This window comes from Hippoglossus hippoglossus, chromosome 17 (genome assembly GCF_009819705.1).
Source record: "Hippoglossus hippoglossus isolate fHipHip1 chromosome 17, fHipHip1.pri, whole genome shotgun sequence".
Lineage (NCBI taxonomy): Eukaryota > Metazoa > Chordata > Actinopteri > Pleuronectiformes > Pleuronectidae > Hippoglossus > Hippoglossus hippoglossus.
The window spans coordinates 10039885-10064263 of NC_047167.1; the positions used below are offsets into that span (position 1 = coordinate 10039885).

Genomic DNA, 24379 nt, shown 5'->3' on the forward strand with positions numbered 1-24379 from the left:
ATGGATGGGTGGATGGATAGATAATTGGACATATAGATATGTGTATATTTAATGTATAGCCATTTAGCAATATTATTTAACCTTAACTTAACTTAATTTTATTCTATATTTTTAGTCCTGTGGGGGTTTTGTCTAATCGTCTAAAAGCTAATACAAAAAACGTCTCCTGAATCTTGAGTCTCTTGAGTATTGAAAAGCAACATTGTTGTTAATTGATTTTTCTGTAGATTAACTCTGTTATTGATTAATCGACTCATTATTTCAGCTCTAGATTGATCTGCTGTTAAAAGGATCATAATACACTGCAGTCAAACAATAATGATTCCAACAGCAACAACGATGATGATAATAACAGTAACAAGGTGCTTCACATGGGAATAAATCAACACAGAACCCAACCAGACAAAACAAATAAGATCTGTGAAAGAAATAAGAACCAAACCTTCATTTCATTTCACCCTTCATTAAATCCATATCAGCCGAGGAAGCTCCTTTTAAATTAACTCAGGCTAATTGTTTGTTTTTCACATAATTGCATCAGCCACCATCTCGCTCTCTCTCTCTCACACACACACCTTTGAGGAGGCAGGCGCTCAAATCAAATGTTTACCATGTATATTTATAAAAATGGATGTATTGGTTCAGTACAAGTTGGAAGTTATTATGACAGATGAATGGCGCTCACATTTTATTACAGCATTCAACCAGCAGGTGGCGTCGTGGTCTGAAAACCAGGGTGCCTCTGAGGGAGAACAGACAGGGAGGGCTGAGTCAGGATGGTTGGAGCAGAGTGGTGGTAAAAAAAAAAAAAAAACTGGAGTCATTTGAGGGCATCAGTGGAGGGGAAGTGAGCTTTGGGAACTTTAATTGTCAACACTGAGGAAATTAGCCATGGGCAGCTCTCAGCACAGCTATGTTGTTTCCAAGTGGCAAAATATTATGAGCATGAAATCATAGATCTGTATTTGATCCTTTTAGTTAATTTAAAAGTTATTATTATGATTATTTGTATTGCTATTAGGGCGGAAAACAGGTTGGATACATTTTCGGGATTTGTAAGTTCTACTGAAACAAATGTGATGAAAACCCTCCAGTGTGAAACTAGCTTCTCGACGCCCACAGTAGCTGAAAGCCGGTAAATGAAAACCTCCCCAACAGAATCCTGACCCTTATGTAGTGAGACATAGAGAGAAATCTTTCCACCAGGCATCTTGGTTTTCAGGTTTTATTGCACCCACATACAAAATATCTATCATCTCATGTCAGTGTGGACAGAGTGGGAGCAGCAGGTCAAATGAAGACGTGCACTGAGTCTCACTTGTGCCAGCTGAGAAGGCCGCAATCATAATGCATCTACTGCTGTCGTTACTTTTTGTGGTTCGCCCGAGGACAAATCAAGGCCGAGCATCTCTGCTTATTCCGATATATTTATTCTCATTTCATTTACAAATAATAATGCAAAGATACAAAGACATAAGCCTTCACACGAGAAAAATACATCAGGTACATTTCAAACAGAAGCATATTTTCATCTTGAATATAGCTCACATTTACAGCCAACTTGGATTCTTTTGGTCCGATTTGACACTTAAATTAGAAAACACACCGTTTTAAGAACAAGGTTTGAACCAGTCTTTTTTTTTTTTCTTTTTTTAAAGGGTTAGCTGAAAAAAGTACCACTTTGCCAAGCTGTGCTGCAGAACGCTAGATTTTGCATATTCTATGAAGATAATGTTTCCTGTTGCTGTGAGCGCACTGCAGGAGCACGGTGCACCCCTTCATGGCAGTAAAATGCATGTGCAGAGTGTGGAATATTGTATCACTGTACTCAGAAACAAAATACATTATATAACAATTTAGCTGCCATTGAATGAGGCTTGGACCGGGAGCAGGCCGCCCTCAAAAATCTACACGAAGAAGTATTCGTAGATGTGGTTAATCCACGGACTGACCATGCATGACTGTCCATGTCATCTTCCTGATTCAGTTTAACATGTTATGTCACAAAATCAACCTACGTACAGTTTATATATATATATATATAGTTTATATATATATATATATGGCCGGACCATCCAGTATTTGTATCTGCTATTTTCTACTGTTAATTCTGACTGTATGTCTGTTATTCCTCTGACAAGGTATTGTTATATTCACTTGAAAATAGTGTTTGACAGCAGATCTATAAAACAAAGGCAAAACGTAAATCATTCAAAAGCAAAATGCAACATGTCAATTTCTTTCCTGACATATTTTTGAAAGTCAGTGTCATGCAGAAAAGAGATTTCCCAGGTAACGGACCATCAGTCACAACTCTCTAAGTTGCAGGGTTTTCAGTAACTATGTCCAATAATTAATGCATTGATAAAGTCATTGATAATGTATGAAGTTACATAACATTTCCTCTCATTTATGGCTGATTTTAAACTTTGGCTTTTTGGCATAATTGCTAAAAAATAATATACAGTGTTGATGACAAACCTACATTAAAGATAAATTCAATAAAATCTAAATAGAATCTTTTCTCTTAAAATAACATCTGATAGTAAGTCTGTAAATTAAATAAAAAGTGCTTTCAGGGCTTATTAAAATAACATTACTTATTCACTATTGTAGTAGTTCATATGTGTTGGTTCATATATGTCTGTTATTGTAGATACAGTGTTTAACTACTTTGACACATTTTATGAGGAGAAAAACAAACATTGCTCTGTTGTAAACTATTTTCTCTGTAAACACTGGCGTTAACGCCAATGGATACCTGAACGTTGATGCATAAAAAGGTGGCAGTAACAGGCGACACGTCGGTCAGAGCTATCTACATGACAACAAAAAAGTAGAAAAGAAAATATAAAAACAGAAAATGGACCTACGAAGATGTCAGGCTCACCATAAAGTCTGAGGTCCAGCAGAGAATATAGAGCCACAATGATATATTGCAACACAGTATTTTCTCAGTGCATTTTCTCACTTTGACATCATATCACATGAAGCACGAAAAAACATTGTTCCTATAATAGCAATATACAAAGCTAGTCTATACCGTGACATAATAAAATCCCGCGGGTGCAAAACAGAAAATAAGCACACATACTATAAATTGCAGAGTAAAACATAGGCCTAAGATAGTACAGAGTGACAGCTTCTACATGTGCATAAAAGGCTGATTACCATAAATCTGACGCTTTCAGGCTTCACACAGCATTCACGTAGCCGACCCGTGACGCAGAATCCAAGAGAGAGACAAAAGACAGTTTTACAACACAAGGAAAACAAAACACTTAGACGCACAAAGCTGAGCGCAACCTTGTACGGAAATAAAACCCAAAGTCATAAGGGGTAACATGTCCAGTGAGTCATGCAGTCACAAAACAAACAAACCCCCAAAAAAACCAGCATCAGGAATCAGAAACACGATGCATTCAGAACTTTAAATATATATATATTTTTTTTAAAAGGAAATAATAATAATCTTCCAGGTAACGATAAAATTTCATCTGATTTGATCACGTTTCACAGAACATGTTTTGATTCACACGTGTGTGAGAATAAAGGTGAAACTTGCCGACACAGAGGGACCATGACACATATAAACGGACACAAAGTAGCAGCTATAGAACAGCATTAATCATTAAGTGGAATATTGAACGGATGTGGATGTATAGTATAGGATTTATACAAATTTTATGGATACTTATATATAGATTCTATAAAATACTTTTCAGCGACTGATTGATTTATCGTGTCCTGCTACTGCATCAGTAATATGCCCTTTACATTTTGAGAAATCACACTATTTCTGTATCTTTAAATATTGTAATAATAATCTTTTAATTTGCTTATTAAATAGCTAATTTAGTTCCATTTAGTACAACTTGCTATTAAAAGCAGAAAGAGCGGAAACCTCTTGTCAGAACTCTGATTACCACTGTCCCAAAATAAAAAGGTTTTCCAAAATTTAGGAAAAATCTGTGTAACAGCAGACAGCCAACAAAATACTCACAGATTAAGTAAAAACAGCTCTTTTAAATAGACTATCTATATATGACTTTTCAAAAATAATTATAATTTACTCTCACTTTTATTTCAAATATTTCTGTTTTGTTTTATGTGTTTTTTACAAGAAGGCAAGTTTAATCAAAGACAGGGCCAATAGGTCCAGTGCACACAACAGTCACATGGGGGGTTTGGTGTATAAACTCATAAATCAGTGTTAAATAAATGCGTAAAGTGCAGTATTGATGAAAGAACCAAAAAAAGATTCACTCATTAAAGGAGCAAATGCATGAAGTCATATTAAAGCAGGGCCACAGAACGGAGAGACAAATCAACAAAAGGGCACAAACAACATGAAGAAGCTGATATTCAGTGTCACCGTAGAGCCGAGGAAACAAACACAGTCACACATATACAACTTAAAACAGAAGCCACAACTCCTCTGAACAGGCGAACCAGTGTTGGTCCAACAGGACATAAAGGCTCGATATGATAGGCAATGAGGATGACAACATGGCAACAACACAACAGCACAGATGTGACCGAAATACATTCTTGTTGCATCAACAATGCTGTTCTAGTATAGAGGCTGCTCAATCGCGTGGAAAAATATATATATCTCAACTATACTGAGGTCACATCTTTGGGAGTAAACCAGGAGAGTTTCTACCGTACGCCACACGCCCCGACCCCTTAATGTTTTCTCTACACATCCCTAATATCAAAGCAATGTCACAACACAAATATAACATGAAACCGCCCATCGCCGCTCGTTCTCTCAAAGACTTCTGCTTCGTCTACGTAAGGATTCCCTTTTCTCCGTTTTCGTGTTGCAGCCTGAAATCAATCACTGTAATTTTGCATAGATACTATTACGCAAAATCTGATCACATTCATGTAAAAATGTCAAATAAAACAAGCCTGTAAACATCTGTTTCTTAAGAAATCATTAATCTGATGGGAGATAGATGAGCTGGTGTAGTGACGATAGATGAAGTTATGGATAAAGATCAGCACACCTCAAAAGTACAACGACACTAATGCAACTGTAAACACTGTCGGCCAAACCACCTGTAAAACAGTACAAATGACCCTTTTTTTCTCATTTACATAGAAGTCATCTTTGCATGAAAACCAAAACGTTTTAAGCTATTAAGGCAAAAACAAGTATGCACAGTGATTTGTGATCTCATGCATAACTCATTTTACTGCAATTTACTATGTTGAAAATCAAACTTCAGCATTTCCTAAAAATAACCGAGGTGGCAAAATGATGACTCATGGTGTCTCGAGACTTTACATCTTCACTCAAATCAAACTGGACTTGACTTTGGCTCCTTGAAAAAACCACACAGGGATCAGCGCAAAACTACTGCATGTACGACTGAGAAGGACCAGTGCGACACGGGGGGGCGTTCTTGACCGGAGCTTCCTCTGAGTCATCATGCTACTCTGCACAGACGAGTTTGTTTGTTCAGGGTTTGCTCTGCGGACATGGCTCAGTCATTCATCAATGGAGATACGATACACCAGAAACTGCCCTCATGAAAACTAGGTATCTGAAATAAATCAAAGTTTGATGACGGAACCGCGAACATGATTCACACCGAAAGAGGAGGGAGGCCGGCAGCAGTCTTCAGAAAACATGTCGATGCATTTTTCTTACAGTAGTGTTTCTTTTAAAAGCTCTCTTTTGGGGTTTCGATTGCTGTTGCCTGGTGTGGAATCGTTGCTCAGCCTAGATGAGGCCTTTGCCGACATACTCCAAAAATCCCCCCCACCCCCCCACCCCCCACCCCCCCACAGGGCAGCAGCGTTCACACACCTGTGCATGGACACGTATGGTTTGTTAGAGCCGGTCGAGGCGAAACGTGTCCTCTGTGGCCGGGTCGGCAAGGACCATGTCTGGGTCATTGAGCATGTGCAGGCCATCAAGCGTCAGTGGGTCGATCTTGAGATCGTCCAGAGGGAACTGGGAGTCGACATCGAAGCTGAAGTCTGAGGACAGTGAGCCTGTCAGGTCCTTGGGGAGGCTAGGGGGAGACTCTCCGCTCACTGAACAGAGACAAGACAGACAATTCAACTTCAGTTCATTTTCACTTCCAGTCTACATAAAAAAAAGTTCCAAACTCATATGAGGTCACTGTGATGTTTGAGCACTGAAATCTAATCAGTTAATCTCTGAGTCGAAATGAACATTTGTGCCAAATTTGAAAGGATTCTCTCAAGGCGTTCTTAAGGTATTTCATTGGGGTTTCTAATCAGGGCATCCTTGAGTCCGAGTGAATGTTTGTGCCAGATGTAATGAAAATCCCTATGGGTGTTCCAGATATATCATGATCACAAGAACACAAGGTCACTGTGACCTTTGACCACAAAAATAGAATCCATTCATCTTTGAGTCCAAATTTGAATAAAGTCCCTGAAGGAATTCTTGAGATATCATGTTCACAAGAATGGGACGGACGAACAACACAAACACATTTCGTCTTCGGCCACTGGGTGTCTCCAGCGTGGAGGCATGAAATAAACGGCTACTAGTTTCAGGCATTCGTAGAGAGATATTTATCTCTCTTGAGTTTTTTAAGTGAGGAAGGGAACATTATTTCACATAGATGTTTTTAACAAGATTTGAGCAAATTAAATTCTGTTTACTGAGTATACCAGTGCAATCTAATGTATTTTAACAGCCCAGTAAAGAATCACATCTTCGTTAAGCTTAAATGTTTGTGTTTTTGGTTGACAAAGTGTATGAGAAACAAAACATACAAGCACATATGAGGTAGCTTTACTCTGGACTGGGGCCTTTACAGCTCTACAGTTTAGATCATATAGTTCTGAGCTTTAACAAGCCACTTGCAGTAAGAGTCAAGAAGCCATGTGATGTGTCACACTTAAAGTGTTGAAGCAGCACCTGTGAGAATGATGTTGGGGATGTTGCCATGGCTACTGTAGCCCAGCTGCTGCGAGTCTTGGAGGTTGCAGTGGCCACCAGTCAAACCCATCATAAGCGCCTGGGAGTAGTTGAGGGTGGAGGTCTGGTTATACAAGCTGTCGGAGCTGATGGGGGTTTCCATCATGTTGAACTGCTCCAGCTGGTTCTCACAACAGAAAGAAGTGTCAGAGCTGCTGATCGCTCTCAAATCTGCACAACGAAATATGGACACTTATGACAGACAGTGAATGTACCTGTTGCGACAGAGCACTGGCCTGAATGGACGGGAGCTGCTGGTCGTAGAAGTCTGCGAACACGCTGCCCAGTATGGAGTTATGCTGCAACAAGAAACAGATCAAGTCTGATTATTAAGCTGCAGGTAAAAACTCATAGTGCCGGAAAAGTGATACTTTTGAGTTGATTCTATGTTTGCGAAAAGGGCCCAGTGTTCTGTGTGTGTGTGTGTGATACAACATTTGTATACATATTGCAGAAGAGACAGGCCGCTCTGCTCAAACATTAACACAGCTTAAATGTGCACTGACAGAGGAGGGGATGATATACACAGGAGGACGCACTACAGGAGAAACAGTTTCATTCTCAGAGGACGTTTAAGACACACACACCAAACATGTGACTGTGCACCAAGGAAGGTTTTAGTCCTCTGTTTTAATTATGAATGCAAACTAAACTATATCCTGCAGTATTTGCAGCATTATCTGTGGTATACATGTGTAGCAGACATACGCCCACTTTTGCAAGAAATTACTCATAAATATCCCATTAAGGGAGCTATATATGTATAGTAAATAAATTAATATATAGGTGAATAAATGAGAATATATGCAAGCAAATAAATGAGGGAACTGGATAAATTATGTGAATTACAACTTCTTTACATCATATGCTATCAAACCTAATGGTCACTTTATACTGATAAATAATGTCAAAACTGACACATATGCCTACAATGACTATAAGGGTCACAGCTCTTTCCACTTCCTCCTCCTTCTGACCTCACTGTTTTCATTAACCAGAACAGAACTGAAATAAATTCAAATGGAATAAAGTTAAAATAAAATCCTTCCGTGACTTTATTCTCCCTTCGCCCCCTCTAATTCTCTTGAAGTTTCTGATTTGGATGTCCTCATTGGAACAGCAACCAGAAATTCTCCTGTTTCATCGTGGCCTCTTAATGTATAAGTAATTGGATCATATTCCCAGCCCGTGCTCCTCCTAGTTCCAAACCAAATTATCTGTGTGTGCTGCAGATGTCCCCACAGGGCAGAGCAGGATAATAGAGCACATGAGCCAGTCAGTGGTTAAAGCCTGTGTGGATAATCTCAGGACTATACGAGTGAGACACTTCAGCTCAGGAGGGAACTGAGAAAACAGCAGGACGAACAAACACAAACGCATACAGAGTTTATCATCACTGTGACTCGCCTCAGCATTTCAAACAGACAAGTTCACACTTACAATTCAGTAGAAGCAAAGACTTATTTAACATGCTGCCTGATTCGTTTTAAACTGAATTCAAAACATTTAATGTGTAATTCAAGGTTTTATTCAGCAGTTAATGATTTACAGGACAACTGCTTTACCAGGGTTTCAAATCTCAAATGCTTGTACTGAATCTGACAGAGGTTAACAACCCTGATCCATGTTTACCTTGGGTGTGTTTAGTTTATCTTAAAGCACCACCCTGCAAGCAAGGTTCAGTTTGTCCACATCCAGCCTCATCCCCCCCTTCCCATGCTAACTCAAATCCCCACACTTGTGCTGGTACAAAACCCTGACTAAGCACAAATATCTGATTAACATACAAAAAAAAACAACAGGACTGAGAAGGAAAAACAGAGGCGATGCAACGCAAATACCACAGAAGCAGCAGAGAGGGTCAGGGACACATCTACATCACAACACATCAATGACACTGAGTGTTTATAGGGACCGGCAGTCAGATCTGGGCAAAAGAGGAACCAGTTTAGACTATTTCATGTCATGATGATCATATTATAACACTGTAAAGTGTCAGAGTGATGTATGACGCTCTGCTGTGAATTCATATGTTACAAAGTCAGTTGTTTCTTGGACTTGACAAAGTTAAACTTGATCTTTTAGCATGTCAGAGCATGAAAAGCACATCTGTAATTATTAACATTAATTAGGGTGTAAAAGTGCATTCTGGGAAACTTCCTCTTCAGATTTCCTGCTGTGACATGTTAAAATGTCAGTTTCTTATAACCAACATTTCAGTGATCTCACTCAAGTGCTTGAAATAAACGTTGTTTTTTTTTGCCCAGATCTACGAATGTTGACTCGACACAATAAAAGCAGCTGTAAGGGGGAGGGGGGGAGGGGGGGGGGGGTGTCAACAGAGTCCTACTACAGTGAAGCTTATACAGAGCGAGCCACCGACTCTTGGGTTCACACGCCCTTACTTGAGGCGAGCCTCCGGGTGAGAAGCCTTGATTGGAGACAGGGGAGGTTGGAGACTGATTGGCAGAGGATCCAACCCTACTGCGGTACTGTTGGAGGGAGGAGGCCTGATACAAGAGGATATGTTTGAGTTATTCACACTGGAGGGTTATCTTTGCTGGGGTCTGCATGCGCTAATGTGCTAATACTGGTTATCAGGGACGGGTCCGGGGGCGGGGCCAGGGGGGGTACTGGCCCAAGCTGAAATCTGATTGGCCCCTGAAGTGCCCCTGTCCTGTCAGTACTCTCTGTTATAAATAAATAATTCACTTACAAAATATTAAATAAAAATGACAATTTGATATTATTTTTTATCTTCTAAGCATGTTTTGAAGAACACAATGTCATTGAACATTCTTCAAAATATATTCAAAGATGTGTTGCTTTGCCTAAGGAATGACTAAAACATGTGCACCTTAATGAATCAGGATTTGTGCACGGATGTTGGACATATAATTGGCCCCTATTATATTTAGAAAAATCCTAGATCTGCCACTGGAATTGCCCTGATTTAGAAACTTTTTATTTATTTTCACAAACAATGGGTGGGATTTCAAATGCAAGACACATGTGCTGTGCAGTTTCTGAAAGAGATGTGACGTTCTAGTGATTGTTGTTAGACTGGAAATGAAAAACATCAGGAGCCCTGACTGAGGAATCATTGGTTCACTTACTGTCTTTAATGGTAACAACCCAGCATCAGCATAGTCACAGAAATTTTGAAATAATTTCAGAACGTGAAGGAGGAAAACCACTCACTTCATATCATACTGATGCATTAATCATACTGAGAAAGATCTGGGAGAAAGTGTCAAAACTACAGGGGATTAATTTGGAGGAGAAAAATATTGCCAACAATCAGAGCTGAGCGACTGAACACAGTAAAACTGGAGGATCAGAGAGAAACGACTCCACTTTCTTCTCATCTGTTCTGTCATAGCCGCTCTTTTCATTGTCCTCACCCAAAAGAATCAAAGGAAGATACTTCCACAGACCAAAACAAAGACAAACCAAAAAGAGAAATCCTATTCTGATTCAAAGATCACAACCGTAACTGTGGAGAGAGAAATATCAAAGTTACTTTCACAGTAAATAACAGATAAACTATCACGTAATTCAGATTTAGAGGAGTATCAAACGAGAGTGATAATCTCTTATCACTGGAAAGTTAACAGGGGTTCAAATCACCACATTTCTAATCTCTGCATAGATAAGCTATCGCAATAGTGGTAGCATGAGATACAGACGTGATAAAGCAGTTCAAGGTTTCTCGATACAGATATAAACTACTGGAATGATCATTACTGCAGTGGACATGTTTGAAACCGAAAGAAGAAGATATTTTCCATAACCAAGCCGTACCTGTGTTTGCTCAATAGCTAAAATTGACAGGTTAGAAAACGCATCTAAAACCATTTCTGAACACAAATCAGTGCAGAACGTGAGCTAAACAACTGCAGATGAGATTTATTAATCGGGATTTATTAATTCAAAGTTCTGAGGTGCAGACCTGCCACAGCACAACTGAGGTGAAGAGAATGTAGGCCACTTCATTACTCCAGAAATCCAAAGAGTTCCCACTGCAACACAAGTAGAGCAGCGAGAGCCAAGATCTGAAGGATGTGCAGCACTGCGCACATAATAGATCTCATTGAGGCTGTGCACATTTTTTGCTTTTATTTCACGTGTAAGGTCTCGTTTCTTAGTTAGAATTCTGTGCAAAGCATGAAAGTAAAATCCTGAATGATAAAACAACAAATATTTATGTTTAAGCATGAATTTTTTTGTCCATTTTTTATGTCACAACATAGACTTTGCAGGATAAATGCAGCCCATGACAACTTCACATTGTGACATAATGTGCAGAGTGTCGACAAAGCTATAAAACTCTGACGAGGCAGTGTGTATTCAATGCGCTGGCGACACCTGAAAACACAGCCTCGCAACACACAGCCGTTTCTATCACAACACCACGTCTGATGCGGACGGACGCGCGCACCGCTCACCGTGTTCATGTCCATGGTCATGTTGCTCTGCGAGGACGTGTGGTTGTCTAACGTGGAGCAGGAGTTCACAGAGGATTGCAGCTGGACCAGACCTGTCTGCTGGAATATAAAAAGTGGGTAATAAGTAGACATAGACGATAGGTATAGTCATCAAGTGCCACTTTATAGTTTTAATACTGGTTTATCACAAATACAGTACATCACTATCTGACCAGTATGGGTTGTAACCCCTGATAACATACTTTCAATTTAATTTGTTTTCTTCTCAAGCTAACATCAGAGATGCCCATCAGCTGTTAAAGTTTTTTTATAACTTCTAGTTTATGTGGAGGGAAACTAACTTGCTGGCTCTGGTGAGTCTGGGACAACAGCTGCTGGTTGAAGAAGGCATACTGGGACAGCTGCTGCTCAAGGTTCATCGCGTTGATGGCCGCCTGGGGGGAGTACAGGAACAGAAAAGAGATGAAGTTCCAATATTTCAGAATTAATTAACTGAGTCATACTTATTTAACACCTACGCAATAAAATCAATCTTCCACCGAGATATTTAAACACCACACAACAAAATGACAATCTGAACCAATGACAATACTTTATAGTGAATCAAACCAAACACAATCAATGTTAAGCTGAGGCCAGAGAGTAGGTCTGTACCTGAGAGAGAGAGAGAGGTGGAGATGTTGGGGAGAGCGGGAGGTTCTGCTGCTGGTGGGAGTCTCCTAGGTTCAGGATGAGAGGAACCATGTTGTCCTGCCCAAGCTGCATCTCCATGGATACTGGCTGAGAGGTGTCCACGCCTACCCACCACACAAAGACAGAATGAGGAAGGAAGGAATCTTTTATCTTTAAAGCACACACAAAGTGCCAAAGTCGGAAATCACTGCATTTAATCACAGGAAGCTCTAATTGTCTGTGGTACCTTGCGTGTTAGGCAGGTTCTGTGTGCTGTTGGAGGGGCTGAACGTGGAGGCGGTGGCTGTGTCGTCCGAGTCGAGCGGGATGGGCAGCGGAGGAGGGAACTGGATGTTGGTCAAGTCAGGCAGAGAACCGCCAGTGTTGTGGGCTGCTGGTTTGAGCGTGGGGGTCAGCTGCTGGTCGGGAGACGGGAATATGCTGCAGAAAAAAGACGGATGCAGTGAACTTATCAGGGATGACGATCTTAACCTGAAAAATCATCTGTTTGATGAAATAAAGAACACAAACAGAACCCGACTGATTTATTAGTTGAGTGATAAAACTCTGTCAAGCCTGGCCTTTTAAGAAAGTGGCCTTGTGGGAATTACACATAGGAGATGTAGACGATGCAGTGTGTTGTTGGTTATGTTTATTCCCAACACCTCCATCCATGTTAGTAACCTGTTTTGTGGCCACTGTGAACAGCGAGGCACTGAGGGATTTGGCTGTGCATGTTCCCTGTAGTTTTGCAATTAAGTGCCCATTCTCTACTTCAGATTCGTCTGGAGTGTTTACTATTACCATTAATGAGCCATGGATAAGCTAAGTGTGCTAGCGGTTTGGAGCTGCGAAGCTGGAGAGGTGACACGTCTGTATCAGTGTTTAATGTTTGTCAGTATGGAAGCTTTTATTTGTCAGAATAAAATACAGAAAAGATGTGCATTTATGTTTTAATTTTATCTAAAAAAAAAAGTTCTATGTAGACGGTTGTATTTGTACTTTATTTGTGATAACAAATGTGTCAATATACTGTGTAATATTAAGCCTAAATTACATTTATTTGTTATTAGGGTTTGATAAATAGATAAATACTTGTTTGTTACTTGATTTCCAAGACAAACAACCTCCAGAGATATTTGAGACTTCATGCATTTGGCCAGTGGTACTTCAGCTAATGCTTCTGCTCTACTCTCTTATTACTGTGGTCGCCAAATGTTCATGAAAGGGAAATGAAATGATGTATAATTACAGTCAGATCTTTTATTCATGCATGTTCTCCAGATGTGTGTAAATATGCATTCGATTTGAAGCTGCTGCTGCTGCTTGTGTGCTCTTTACCGCCATTTTATAACAGTGCAGCCAAAACATCAATTCATTATGTTAATCTCACTTTATATAAATGTGTCCTCAAAATGGGTCAGATGAGGAGAACGTTAAAATACTCACTGGATTCCAGGAACTCTGCACAGCTTGGACCTTGAAATGTTCTAAACGGAGAGAAGAATTGTAGCTATTGAGAATCGTGGAGATAAAGCTGACAGAGAAACATTAATTTGTGTGCAGACTTTTCACCTTTTTACAGTCCCACTCCTGTTTTTGGCCATCCTCATCAACCTCTAGTTTAACTGCTTCGGAGCCTGGCACAGTGAGCAGCAGAACTGCAGAGATAGAGGAAAACAAATATCCTCAGTCTCTTGGGTCAACAGATGTCCAGCCTGTTTGAGCTTGTAATAATCACAGCCCACATGTCCTTGTTTAATGTGGTCCAACCATATTTAAAGACCATAACCGAAAAATAGGAAGCGAGGAAAGAACAATAAGTGAGACATTAGAAAGTTCCACAAAAAATATTTTTTTAACCGAGCAACCCCATAGCTGAATCATAGGTGTATATCAGCCTTGATCAGCAGGTCCTAGTTAAACTCCTGACCAGCTGGACCATTTACTGCGTTTCATTATTCTCTACAACCATTTCCTGTCTCTCCTTCAAATAAAGGCAAAAGTCCAAAAAGCACAAAATGACTGAATAACAATAATACATAACACTCACAATGTTTCCAAGGAGGTTTAAACAAAGTCAACAAAAGTTCTTCCGCAACTTCAATATCTTGCTCACGCAGCTATGAGCAGAAACCTTCATCACAACACTTGGATCCACTGCGTGTTTGCAAAAAATAATCTGGTTTACAAAACAACAGCCTCCACCACTGCCTATTACTGATAGATGGTAAAAACACCTGAACAGTCTAAGAACTGTCACATTAGAAGTAGTAGAGCTCAGTTTATACAATACACATTAACTTGGATAATGTAACTGCATGTGTGGTATAGCAACTTATCGTAATACAGTTTTAACTTTATTATTAAATCTTTTCAGATAACACGCACCTCGTTTTGGCTGGAGCTCCTGTGATCCTCCAGTGAAAGAGAGCTGCTGGGCAGGGGTTAGTGTGCTCTGGTGCAGCGCTGAGTCAGAGTTTGTCCTGCGGCACAAGAAGTCACACAAATCAATGTGAAGTAAAATACAAGACATGTCTGTATGTGTGAAAGCAGACAAAACACATGTCGGTGAACTGCAGCGTTCTGTAGCACATAAAACACATGATGGTATAAATCTCAGTATCAACACAAATTAGCCATGATGACACATTTTTAAGGTCATGGAGAGTCTTCACTGGTTTTTGAAAAATACAGGAAAAGACATCCACACACACTTTTGACACGTCGCGCTCTTTGCAAGGATTTAATTTTTCAATCTCAGTGACCAAACTGAGCCTAAAACCAAATACAGCTGTCAATTTTCAACACAAGAATCTAGAATAATCTGAATGCGATCCGGTTTTTTCTTGTTCATGATGAAAGTCATCAGCAAACAGAGCATTTTTGTCTGTAACTGTAATATATGAAAGTAAATATGAAAGTCTGAAGAGGCAACGTGTTAATATTCTCAGTTAGTGTTTCGTCCTTCCAGGTGGTCTCACCTCCTCCAGTTGGTATCCAGCGGCGGTGACAGATACACTGAGCCATAGGGACAGCTGTCAATGTGAGATCTCGGGTTAAGAAAATACAGCTGCAGATAGAAAGTCTGGTTCAATGCATTGAGTCCTGTGGATTCTTTGAATATAAGAAGATTCTAGTTTGACTTAAATTCAACAACAAGCTAACACAAACCTAGTTGAGGGATTCGTAAACATCTGTAAATCTAAATGTCAGATACGAAATCCACAGACTGAGGATTTGTAATTTTTAACAAGTTGTTGACTGATGTTTTATGGAGGCTTTATTTTTCCTTATTCCTTACGAATATACAAAATATTGTGCTGACTGACGTTCTCTGGGATTAATGACGATCAGAACAACTGCTTATATTCCAATGTCAATGACAATATTTCCCATGTTTTCCTTGTGTTATAGTTTTATTCTTCTTCTATTATTATTCATCACAGTAATATCAAAGTAATTTAATTGTGAAAAATCAGAAATTATACTTGATATTTGATTTATTCTACAAAACTACATGCTTTTAAATGAGATTGAGAGCTCAGATTGCAAATAATGATATATGAGAAGAAACAGAACTTCACTAACAGAATTTAACCTCAGTCTCTAAATGAGAAACAGCATCAAAGGATATCTGGCGCCCGTGTTTGTCCACTGACAGCGGTTTTTGGTGCGGGGATGCGACGCGGTTACGGTCCCGGTAGACTCTGTCCACCAACCCGTGGTGTCGCGTCGATCTGTTCATGTCCAGCTCTGAATTCTGACCAATGAAGACAAAATCATTTCATTTAACTGATTCAATTGTAAACATTACCTGTCAGTAGTTCAAGCCACCACTTCTGTTTGAGAGTCAGTTCAGACTATATTTAAAAAATGTAATGCAAACAGACTTAAATCTTTTGTTAAAATCTGTATTTAATTTACATTTCATTTGAAGAGAAGTATTGCACTAGCTTGATGGTTTTCTGTGTCCCCAGTTACACAGACTGTCCTTGGCTCACAGAGAATGAACCTGTGTTCTGAGCTCTCACATCAAATGAGATCCTTGTGGAGCAGTGATGAAAGTTAATGCGGCTCAAGGCAAGAAGAACTACAGAGAACAGGAAAATGCCTGTGAAATTAAAAATTAAAATGAAAAGGATCTGGAAAAGGGCCAATTCTTTCCTGTTCATGTGGGTTTTTGTGAAATAATATTTACAAAGGCATCATACTGGAGCTGGTTCACAGGAAACAAAAGTATTATCCCTCACCATCCTCTGTCTGTAGAGAAATTCTACCAAGTTCCTCACCTTCTTGGAATGTGTGGAGTTGTTGGTTTTTTGTTTCAGATTCAGCTCTGTATTTCTGTCCCAAAAGAATCGTATATCTTTTACAGTAATAAAGTCTTTCAGATGACGTGACAATAAAATGCTTTATCAGCTATTTTTCCTCGTGTGCATGCCATGGCAATACACGGTAAACATTTTCCTGAGAATGTACGGCAACAGAAGCTTCAGTAGGGGCATAAAGGGCAAAGGTTTTCCACCTCCGTGCACTGCAGTTCTTGCATGGAGCTACTATTTCACGAATTCCCAAACTTTGAGTAGAACTTCAATATTCCGTGGTAATCCTAGTATAGTGTATGTATGAAAAATGATTCCCCTCTGTGTAAATTGTGGCCCCTTTATGGTGCCTGAAATCCAATATCCACTTGAGTGGAGAAGACAGCTCATGTAGGGCTGTGGTCTGATGCATTTATTCTTCCCCTTTCTACTTATTCTAAACATAAGCAGTATTCATTCCCTGGAACAGGATCTGTTGTCATAGAGCGGCCACAGGTTGAATGGATATTGTAGGATGTTATTCAAACTTAGTCACGGACAGAGAGGATATTTACTTGCATGAAACTGCTGCTGCATAACTAACCAACACAAATCAAATCTTTCCAACATTAAAGACAAATCTATTATTTTTCCATTTATACAGCACCTCAGCTGTTAAATATACTTAAATACAATTCTACAGAAAACAGAGAGGTCTTGAATCTTACCTGAAAAGACACATCAACAGTGCTGTTTCCAATCTGATTGACGTTTGGCAAAGACCCTCCGTAGTACTGCCCACGGTTCTGTCCCAGCTGCAGGTACTGAGTCTTCTGCAGCTGTAACTGGAAACACAACAACAGCAGGTGTGAGACAACATGAAATTACAACTGCATCCTCCAGTGACATGAATTAGCTACAAATGCACCACAGGCCTGAAGCAACAAGATGTAGTGTTCAATATTATTAATCATGACAGCTCAATGCAATTTCCTGCAGGGACAGTCCAAGAAATATTCTACAAAGGGGACATAATTGCATCCTTACACTGCTCCAACCCCAAACCCATTAAAGTCCTATAATTGTGTGATGTTCTATACAGCTTCCCTGAAACCGCCATATTGATCAATCAGCAAATGTCCCTCAATATTTTGTCACGTGTCAAATCGATCGTCTTTATTAACCATCGGTTTGAGACGTGACAAAATATTGAGGGACATTTGCTGAAGTATCATTAAATGAGAGAAACAACACATTAATCTAACTAAGATAGAAAAATGAAGGCAAAATATTGAAGCAGAATTTGCAGCAGTCATCGCAGCAACAGTTGCATTCAATAACACGTGAAGAGAAGTTGCACATGTGTGAATTACTAAAACTCAAACTCCCTAAAGCCTGTATGACAGTTCTTACTTTCCAAACAACATCCAGTTCCACTTCCCAATAGAAAAGCCCATAATCTGTCAATTAAATTTTCTTATCCAAGCCCACTGCTCATTGATGGCAGGGCAGGAAATCTAATAAAAACAATTACCATGCCTGCATCACTGGTGTATTTTAAATAAGCCTCAGACCTCAGAGTGTGTGTTTGTTTAAAACACATGTAAACCCGCTCTGTTGACAAAAGGTTGTATATTGTAACATCCCCAGATCAAGAGGGAGGTCCGTGCTAATCTATTTAAACACAGTGAGACAGGTACAGAGAGAGGAGAGCTGAAGGGGAGAAGGAGTGGACAGAGGGGAACTCTAGGACAAGAGTCTAACTTTGGCCCAGATATAAGCTTCCTGTACTATTATGTCTGTTCCACCCATCCATCATCTACACCCTTTATCCTTTGAGGGTCACAGGAGGGAACCAATCCCAGCCGACATTGGGCGGGAGGAGAGGTTCACCCTGGACAGGTCCCCAGTGAGGGCCAGGGCCGACATACAGAGGCAAACAACCATCACTCACACTCTCCTATTAACCGGGGGTTTGGTTAATAGGAGTGTGTTTTGGGATTGTGGGAGGAAACAGAGAACCCAGAGAAAACCGAGATTGACACATTCAAACTCCACACAGAAGGACCAAGCTGGGATTCAAACCAGAAATGTTATTACTGTGAGTGTTAACCACTCTACCACCATGCCGCTATTTGTCATTTATAAAACTGAAGCCTCAATCAAGAGCAAACTAAATCTTTAGACGTGCATCCTAAAATACAAATGTATGATAACATGGTAAAAAAACATCTTACAATTACACAGTTTGATCCCTGCCGTCAAGGAGAGTATGTTTTTGTCTGTGTTTGTTTGTTAGTTAGCAGGATTACGCAGAATCTAGTGGATGGAGTTCCATGAAAATTGGTGGAAGAATGAAGTATGGGTCAGGAAAGAAATACATTTTTTTGGGTGTGGATCCAGGACTTCTTTTTTCCACTTTCTTTAACATTGTGAGATGGGACGTTTTGCAACATTTCCATTGATTTCTCAGAGTAGAATCCATGGATCTTGATTTAAAAAAATCAGGCGTGTTTTGGGTAATAGTATTTATGAGTGCGTGCAATTTGGTGCAGATCCAAATACAAATCTAGATCTAGTGAATTGTTTTGGCAAAGGTTTGCTCTCTCTGAGTCCCATTCTAATTTGTCATTGTGGTCTTAGCATTGACTAAAGCTTCCTAAAAAGGCCTGTTTCACGGCAGACATTTTGACCTGCAGGAAAGGCAGACATGGAACTAATATTATTAATGAATGCTCCATTCTGTTCACGTGTCCCAAATAAGTCATGGCGGTGAGCGAGCATGCACAGAGGCTTTTACAACTGGGACATACCAAAATATCTTCTGGAACCAAATACGCTGTGAAGAGTTGTTGCCATTGGACGGATTAACTTTGCAGTTTTTTTTAAAAGCTGCAGCAGCTCGATATCACTGCAGCAGCAGAGATATAAACAGATTCCACACATGCACATTTCTCTTCCACTCAGACAGTTAAGAATATTCAGTTATTGCTGTGTAGTAATAATAGTTATTGCAGTACAGTTTTAATAGTTATTGCACTATAGTTATAATAGTTATGCAGCATAGTTATAACAGTTATTGCAGTATTGTTATGATAGTTATTGCAGTAGTTGTTATGGTTATTGTAGTACTGTATAATGATATAACTCATTGCAGCATAGTTTTAATAGCTGTGGAGTATATCTATAATATTTATTACAGTATAGTTATTATAGTTATTGCAGTAATGTTGCACTATTGTTATGACAGTTATTGCAGTAGTTATAACTTTATAATTAGATAACTCATTGCAGTATAGTTGTAATAGTTATTGCAGTATAGCTATAATAGCTGTTGCAGTATAGCTATAATATGTATTGCAGTATAGTTATTGCAGTACAGTTATTTTATTTATTGCAGTATATCTATAATAGTTATTGCAGTATAGTTATAATGGTGATTGCAGTACAGTTATAATAATTTTGCAGTATAGGTCCACAGAGCGTGGGTCCATCATGTCCCTCCTGAGCCCAGCTGCCTCCATAGGATTTAGTTTGGAGGCCTGTGCTGTATGTGGCTTAAAATCCACATAATCTGTTGGCTTCATCTTTATGTCACTGATGCTGCGGTGCACTCAGACCTGTCAGACAACTTTACAGAGCCACTGCCCACCACCACCACCACACACACAGGCCTGGAGACGATGTGACATACCATAATAATAAAGCAACATTAGAGTGATGCGTGTGTGTGCGTGTGCGCGTGTGTGTGTGTGTCTCTCAGTGGGTGATGTCCGCCTTCTCCTCTCTGAGCACGAGACCAGGCTGCAGTTGGTCGCGCGCTGTCAAATCCGCGTGCACGCCCCTTCGCTTTCATGCGTGGGGCAGGAAAAATGTAAGAACTTTTTTCAGACGGAGGTTCGGGTCGTCCATGTTTACATCGATGTCACTGCGGGTGTGTGTGCGCGCGCGCGTGTGTGTGCGTGTTAAAGGCGGCGGGAAGCGTCGTTTGTTATTGTTTACCTCCTCTGCTCCGACTGCGTGGAGCCGCGACACTGACGCATATTTGACAGTTCGCTGAAAACACTGGGAGAAAAGGGGGGGGGGGGGGGGGGGGGGGGGGGGGGTATACACACACACACACACACACACACACACACACACACACACGAAGCGGTGTCGTTACCCTCGCCGCCCGCGTGATGCTCAGGTCCTTCATCACTTCTTCGAACGCCGCCGTCTCCTCCGCCTGCTTCTGGTTGTGTAACGCGATTTTCTCGCTGAATTTCCGCGGATTGTTCGAAGTCGCCATGTTTCGCTCTCCTGCTCCGTTTTGCCTTCACTGGTCAGCGTCAAGCTACCGGAGGTTCCAGACACACCACTTCCGGTTAGAGCACAGAGCAAGAGGAGGGAAGTTAACAGTTAAAGTTGTACATCATCTTTTTGACCGCCAGGGAAATAAAGTCCAAAAGGCCGAAAAAAACGACATTGGCTCAGTATAAATAAATAGACAAAAATCTAATAAATAAATAACAAATAAATATATCAATAAATACGGAAATTACGATAGAATATTAGGGGCAATTATAGGGGGAAACAAATCAGAGATTTCCTGAACTTTACCGAAAAAATGTTATGATTTTACAAGAATAAAGTTGAAATATTGTGACAATAAGTTGTAATTTGACCAGAACAAAATCTTGCACAAGAATATAGTTGTAACATAAAAAATTAAGTGGTAGTATAACAAGAATAAAGCTGTAAAATAACAAGAATAAAGTCGTAGTATAACAAGAATAAACTCTTAATATATTATACTATAATACTAATATGATCCAACATGGGAAGCCACTGACATCTGCTGGAGCATCCCCTCAAGGCCTCAGAAGTCTTGGATAACAATTTATAACAACAACATTAATACAAATTAGAGTAAAACTAGGCTATTTTCTTATTTATAATTTTATAATACATTAACCAAAAAACCCACTAAGTGTCAAAGCAGTGACAAAAGCCTTATACAAGGTATCACAGACACTACTACTGGTCTTTAAATTGCTTATTTCATCTATATAATAGTCACTGCGTTTAATCAGTTGTCTGTTGATTTGTCAACAAATTTAACAACTGGACTCATTTCCAGTTGCTTTACTCCTGCTTGTCAAACTAAACTACTGCAGCTGGGACAGCTGTAAGCTTTTATTTTGAAATTGTCATTGTTTTGTTTCCGGTGTGTTTTGTGTTGTCTATGTCTAACTTGACGCAGCCTCATCAGTGAGGCTTTGCGTGCTCACGTCGCTGCACGGGGGTGTTGAGGAGGCGCACAGCACATCTGTAAAATTATTATTATTATTATGATTATTGTTATTATTGTTGTTGTTGCTGCTGCTGCTGCTGCTGCTGTTATTATTTCACATGAGACTTTTTAGGCCTTGAGCTGATGCTCCACATCATGATAATCAGTGGCTTTACACATGGATCATATCAGTATAGTTTTTTTACAGGAGGATGAGCTTGAATTCACTTCACTGGCCTTTTTATCTGTGGCCTTTTTATCTCATCCTCCTGGTGTGACTTGGCCTAAATGTTCATGACAGGAAATCTGGGTCTGCGCCTCCCTCCTCCCGGCCTGTGCATGTGCACCCCTGCTGACTGAGGATAAACACAGTCACAACACTGTCTCCCCCTGCTTTCCGGCTGAACGCACACACAAGGTGAATGGACCGCACTCCCCTCCCAGAGATTTACTCATGTGGAGACGGATCAGCTCTTTAGCTGAGAGAGGAGGAGGAGGAGGAGGTGGCATTTCCATCACGTTAAAATGTGAAGCCCTCTCCTCTGGTGCATTATGTGATAAATGCATCACAATTAAGAGGAAAGGATCCTCTGCGTGTCCACTCTTGTTTCTTGACTGCAGTGGGAGTTTTCCTTTTCACACTCGCTGCAGCAGAAGCAGCAGCCAAGAGAGCAGCTGCATGCACAACCCCAAGAGGCCTGTGAGTTTTTATTTACAACAACTGCATATTGTGCACACATTGAGATTCCTACTAAACAAAACACCCACTGCCACACCTACATTTAATGTTTCTTATTATTGCTTTCACAGGCACTCAAGGCCCAGTGGAGCTGTTTTACCTGCCTGTCAGGAAGGTGTAATTTGGTTGTCACGTAACCATGGTGACACAGAAGAAGAAAAGGCAACTCCAGGGCAGGTGGAGAGAGGGATTATTCTGTTATTGCTTAACAAGCCTCAGGAGAGATGGGGGGATGGTGTTGGGGTCTTTGAGGTTGGTTCTGTTACAGTGAGTCAAAGCACATGTTGTGATGCATGGTTTCTGTATCCGGCTGTGGTTTTGTCACAGGATATTATTAGTGTTTATCTCATGCAAACACCCTGCAGAAACATTACCGGTAAAACAAGTAGCAGCAACTTTCCCTTCACTGCAGCAGTCAGACTTGAAACTCTGAATGTCTCCTCTGTGTTTTTGCACCACAAACCGTAGTCACTGTGGTGTACCGCAATATCATTTGTGTCACACAGTGAATGGAGTGGATGCATGTGACTGCTCTATCGGAACCAATAATAAAGTCATTTCCGCATAGATGGAAGTTGCTTTAGTTTGACTTATCTTTTCTTTATTCAACAAAAATCTGTATATATTTGCTCTTCTCTTGAACATTGCAGCACATTTGTCTCTCCAACAACAGTGGATTTTGTTCTCTGTGCCAAATCATAACATTAAGAAAAACTCCACTACCCATCCATTCTACTATAGCCTCACCTTTGAGGCGGGGAGCTGCAGAAGCCATTCCCAGCCTACAGTGAGAGGCGGGGTACACCCTGCACAGGTTACCGAGACAAACAACCATTGCCATTCACACAATTTAGAGTCACCATTTAACCTAACCCCAGTGTGCATGTCTTTGGAGACACAGGGAGACACATGCAAACTGGCCACAGAAAGACCCTGGGAACCTTCCTGCTGTGAGGCGACTAACCACCACACCGCCATGCCGCCAAAAAAGTCTACAAATAAACCATAGACATATAATATGAACAATATATTCATTCCATTCTGATTAAATAAAGAAAAGACCATACTCTGCATTTTTTGCACAAAAGGTACATGAATACCCAAAGAAATCATGTTATGCTTATTCATATTGTGCAACATCCTCATAATATCTATCTGTGGGTTTTAGAAGAAGTACATACTTCATTGGAAATACAGAAAAACTAGTTTTAACTGCAGTTCACGTGGAACCCTTCTCCACTTGGGCCTTCAAAGTTCTCAACAAGATCTGCACCCGCGGCAGCTCGTTTGTGAGTTGAGTAAAAACATCCCCGAACAGATAAAAATAGAAAGTAATAACCTAATGTTTTTGTTGTAGTGGGTGGGAATGATAATAATCTGTCTGATCTAAAGCCAGGGCAATGCGATTTGTCACTTTGTTAGCACGAACACTGATTCTCCTTCAGTGGAGATCTCCTCGCGCTCGCCGCTGGATTCAGTGGCTGAGAGAGGTGATGCATCTTAAACTTGAGGAACTTAGATTTATGGTACCTGGATCTCCTAATGACTTTAACTGCCCATTTTGTATGTTTTTTTCCCCTGTTGGTTTTCTTTTGTGTTGTGTTGCTGTTGTTCTTTGTGAAAGAAAATCAATAAAATTATGTTTAAAAAAGTCGTAAAAAAATAAAAAATTTAACAGCAACATATTAATATGTAAAACCTTCAGGGATCAGCTGGCATCTGTACAGGATGAAACGCCTACATGTGTATAAACCTACATGTGAACAGTGTGCGATGCAGACACCTTTACATGTGTGAGCTCTGTTATCCAGCAGTAACAAAGTGTTCAAATAGTGATGGTTCAAATCGCTGGTACAACCACATCAGCTGGGATGTACAGTGTAACATTAATGTAACATAGCGGCCGGGTGTACTCTGCATATGGGAAGTGAAACTGACTGCAGGGGGAGGTAAAGGTCCGGTTAAACTGTG

General features: G+C 40.2%; 1 protein-coding gene across 4 annotated transcripts; it reads right to left on the reverse strand.

Annotated features, from left to right (window-relative positions):
* Nucleotides 1-1222: 1222 nt before the first annotated feature.
* On the reverse strand, nucleotides 1223-20764 carry crtc1a (CREB regulated transcription coactivator 1a). Of its 4 annotated transcripts, none has more exons than XM_034613155.1 (15): nucleotides 20560-20764; nucleotides 17123-17239; nucleotides 15728-15853; nucleotides 15075-15136; nucleotides 14482-14576; nucleotides 13666-13751; nucleotides 13540-13580; nucleotides 12338-12531; nucleotides 12073-12215; nucleotides 11760-11852; nucleotides 11419-11514; nucleotides 9376-9480; nucleotides 7186-7269; nucleotides 6911-7091; nucleotides 1223-6051 (listed from the first exon to the last, which is right to left on the reverse strand). In XM_034613155.1, the coding sequence occupies exons 1-15, from the start codon at nucleotides 20683-20685 to the stop codon at nucleotides 5846-5848; spliced, it is 1755 nt and encodes a 584-aa protein (XP_034469046.1). In that variant the 5' UTR covers nucleotides 20686-20764; the 3' UTR covers nucleotides 1223-5845. The 4 variants fall into 4 exon arrangements, with proteins under 4 accessions (XP_034469046.1, XP_034469044.1, XP_034469048.1 ...); XM_034613153.1 differs by having other exon boundaries at nucleotides 11419-11517; nucleotides 20560-20763; XM_034613157.1 differs by lacking the exon at nucleotides 9376-9480 and having other exon boundaries at nucleotides 20560-20763.
* Nucleotides 20765-24379: the final 3615 nt, after the last annotated feature.

Excerpts from the sequence above, each read along its gene's own strand:
- crtc1a (XM_034613153.1), bottom strand. The coding sequence starts at position 20,685 with ATGGCGACTTCGAACAATCCGCGGAAATTCAGCGAGAAAATCGCGTTA. Across the intron at positions 15,137-15,727 it reads TGGACAAACACGGGCGCCAG|ATTGACAGCTGTCCCTATGG; the intron begins ATATCCTTTGAT and ends CCGAGATCTCAC. Across the intron at positions 12,532-13,539 it reads TGCAGAGTTCCTGGAATCCA|CATATTCCCGTCTCCCGACC; the intron begins GTGAGTATTTTA and ends TTTTTTCTGCAG.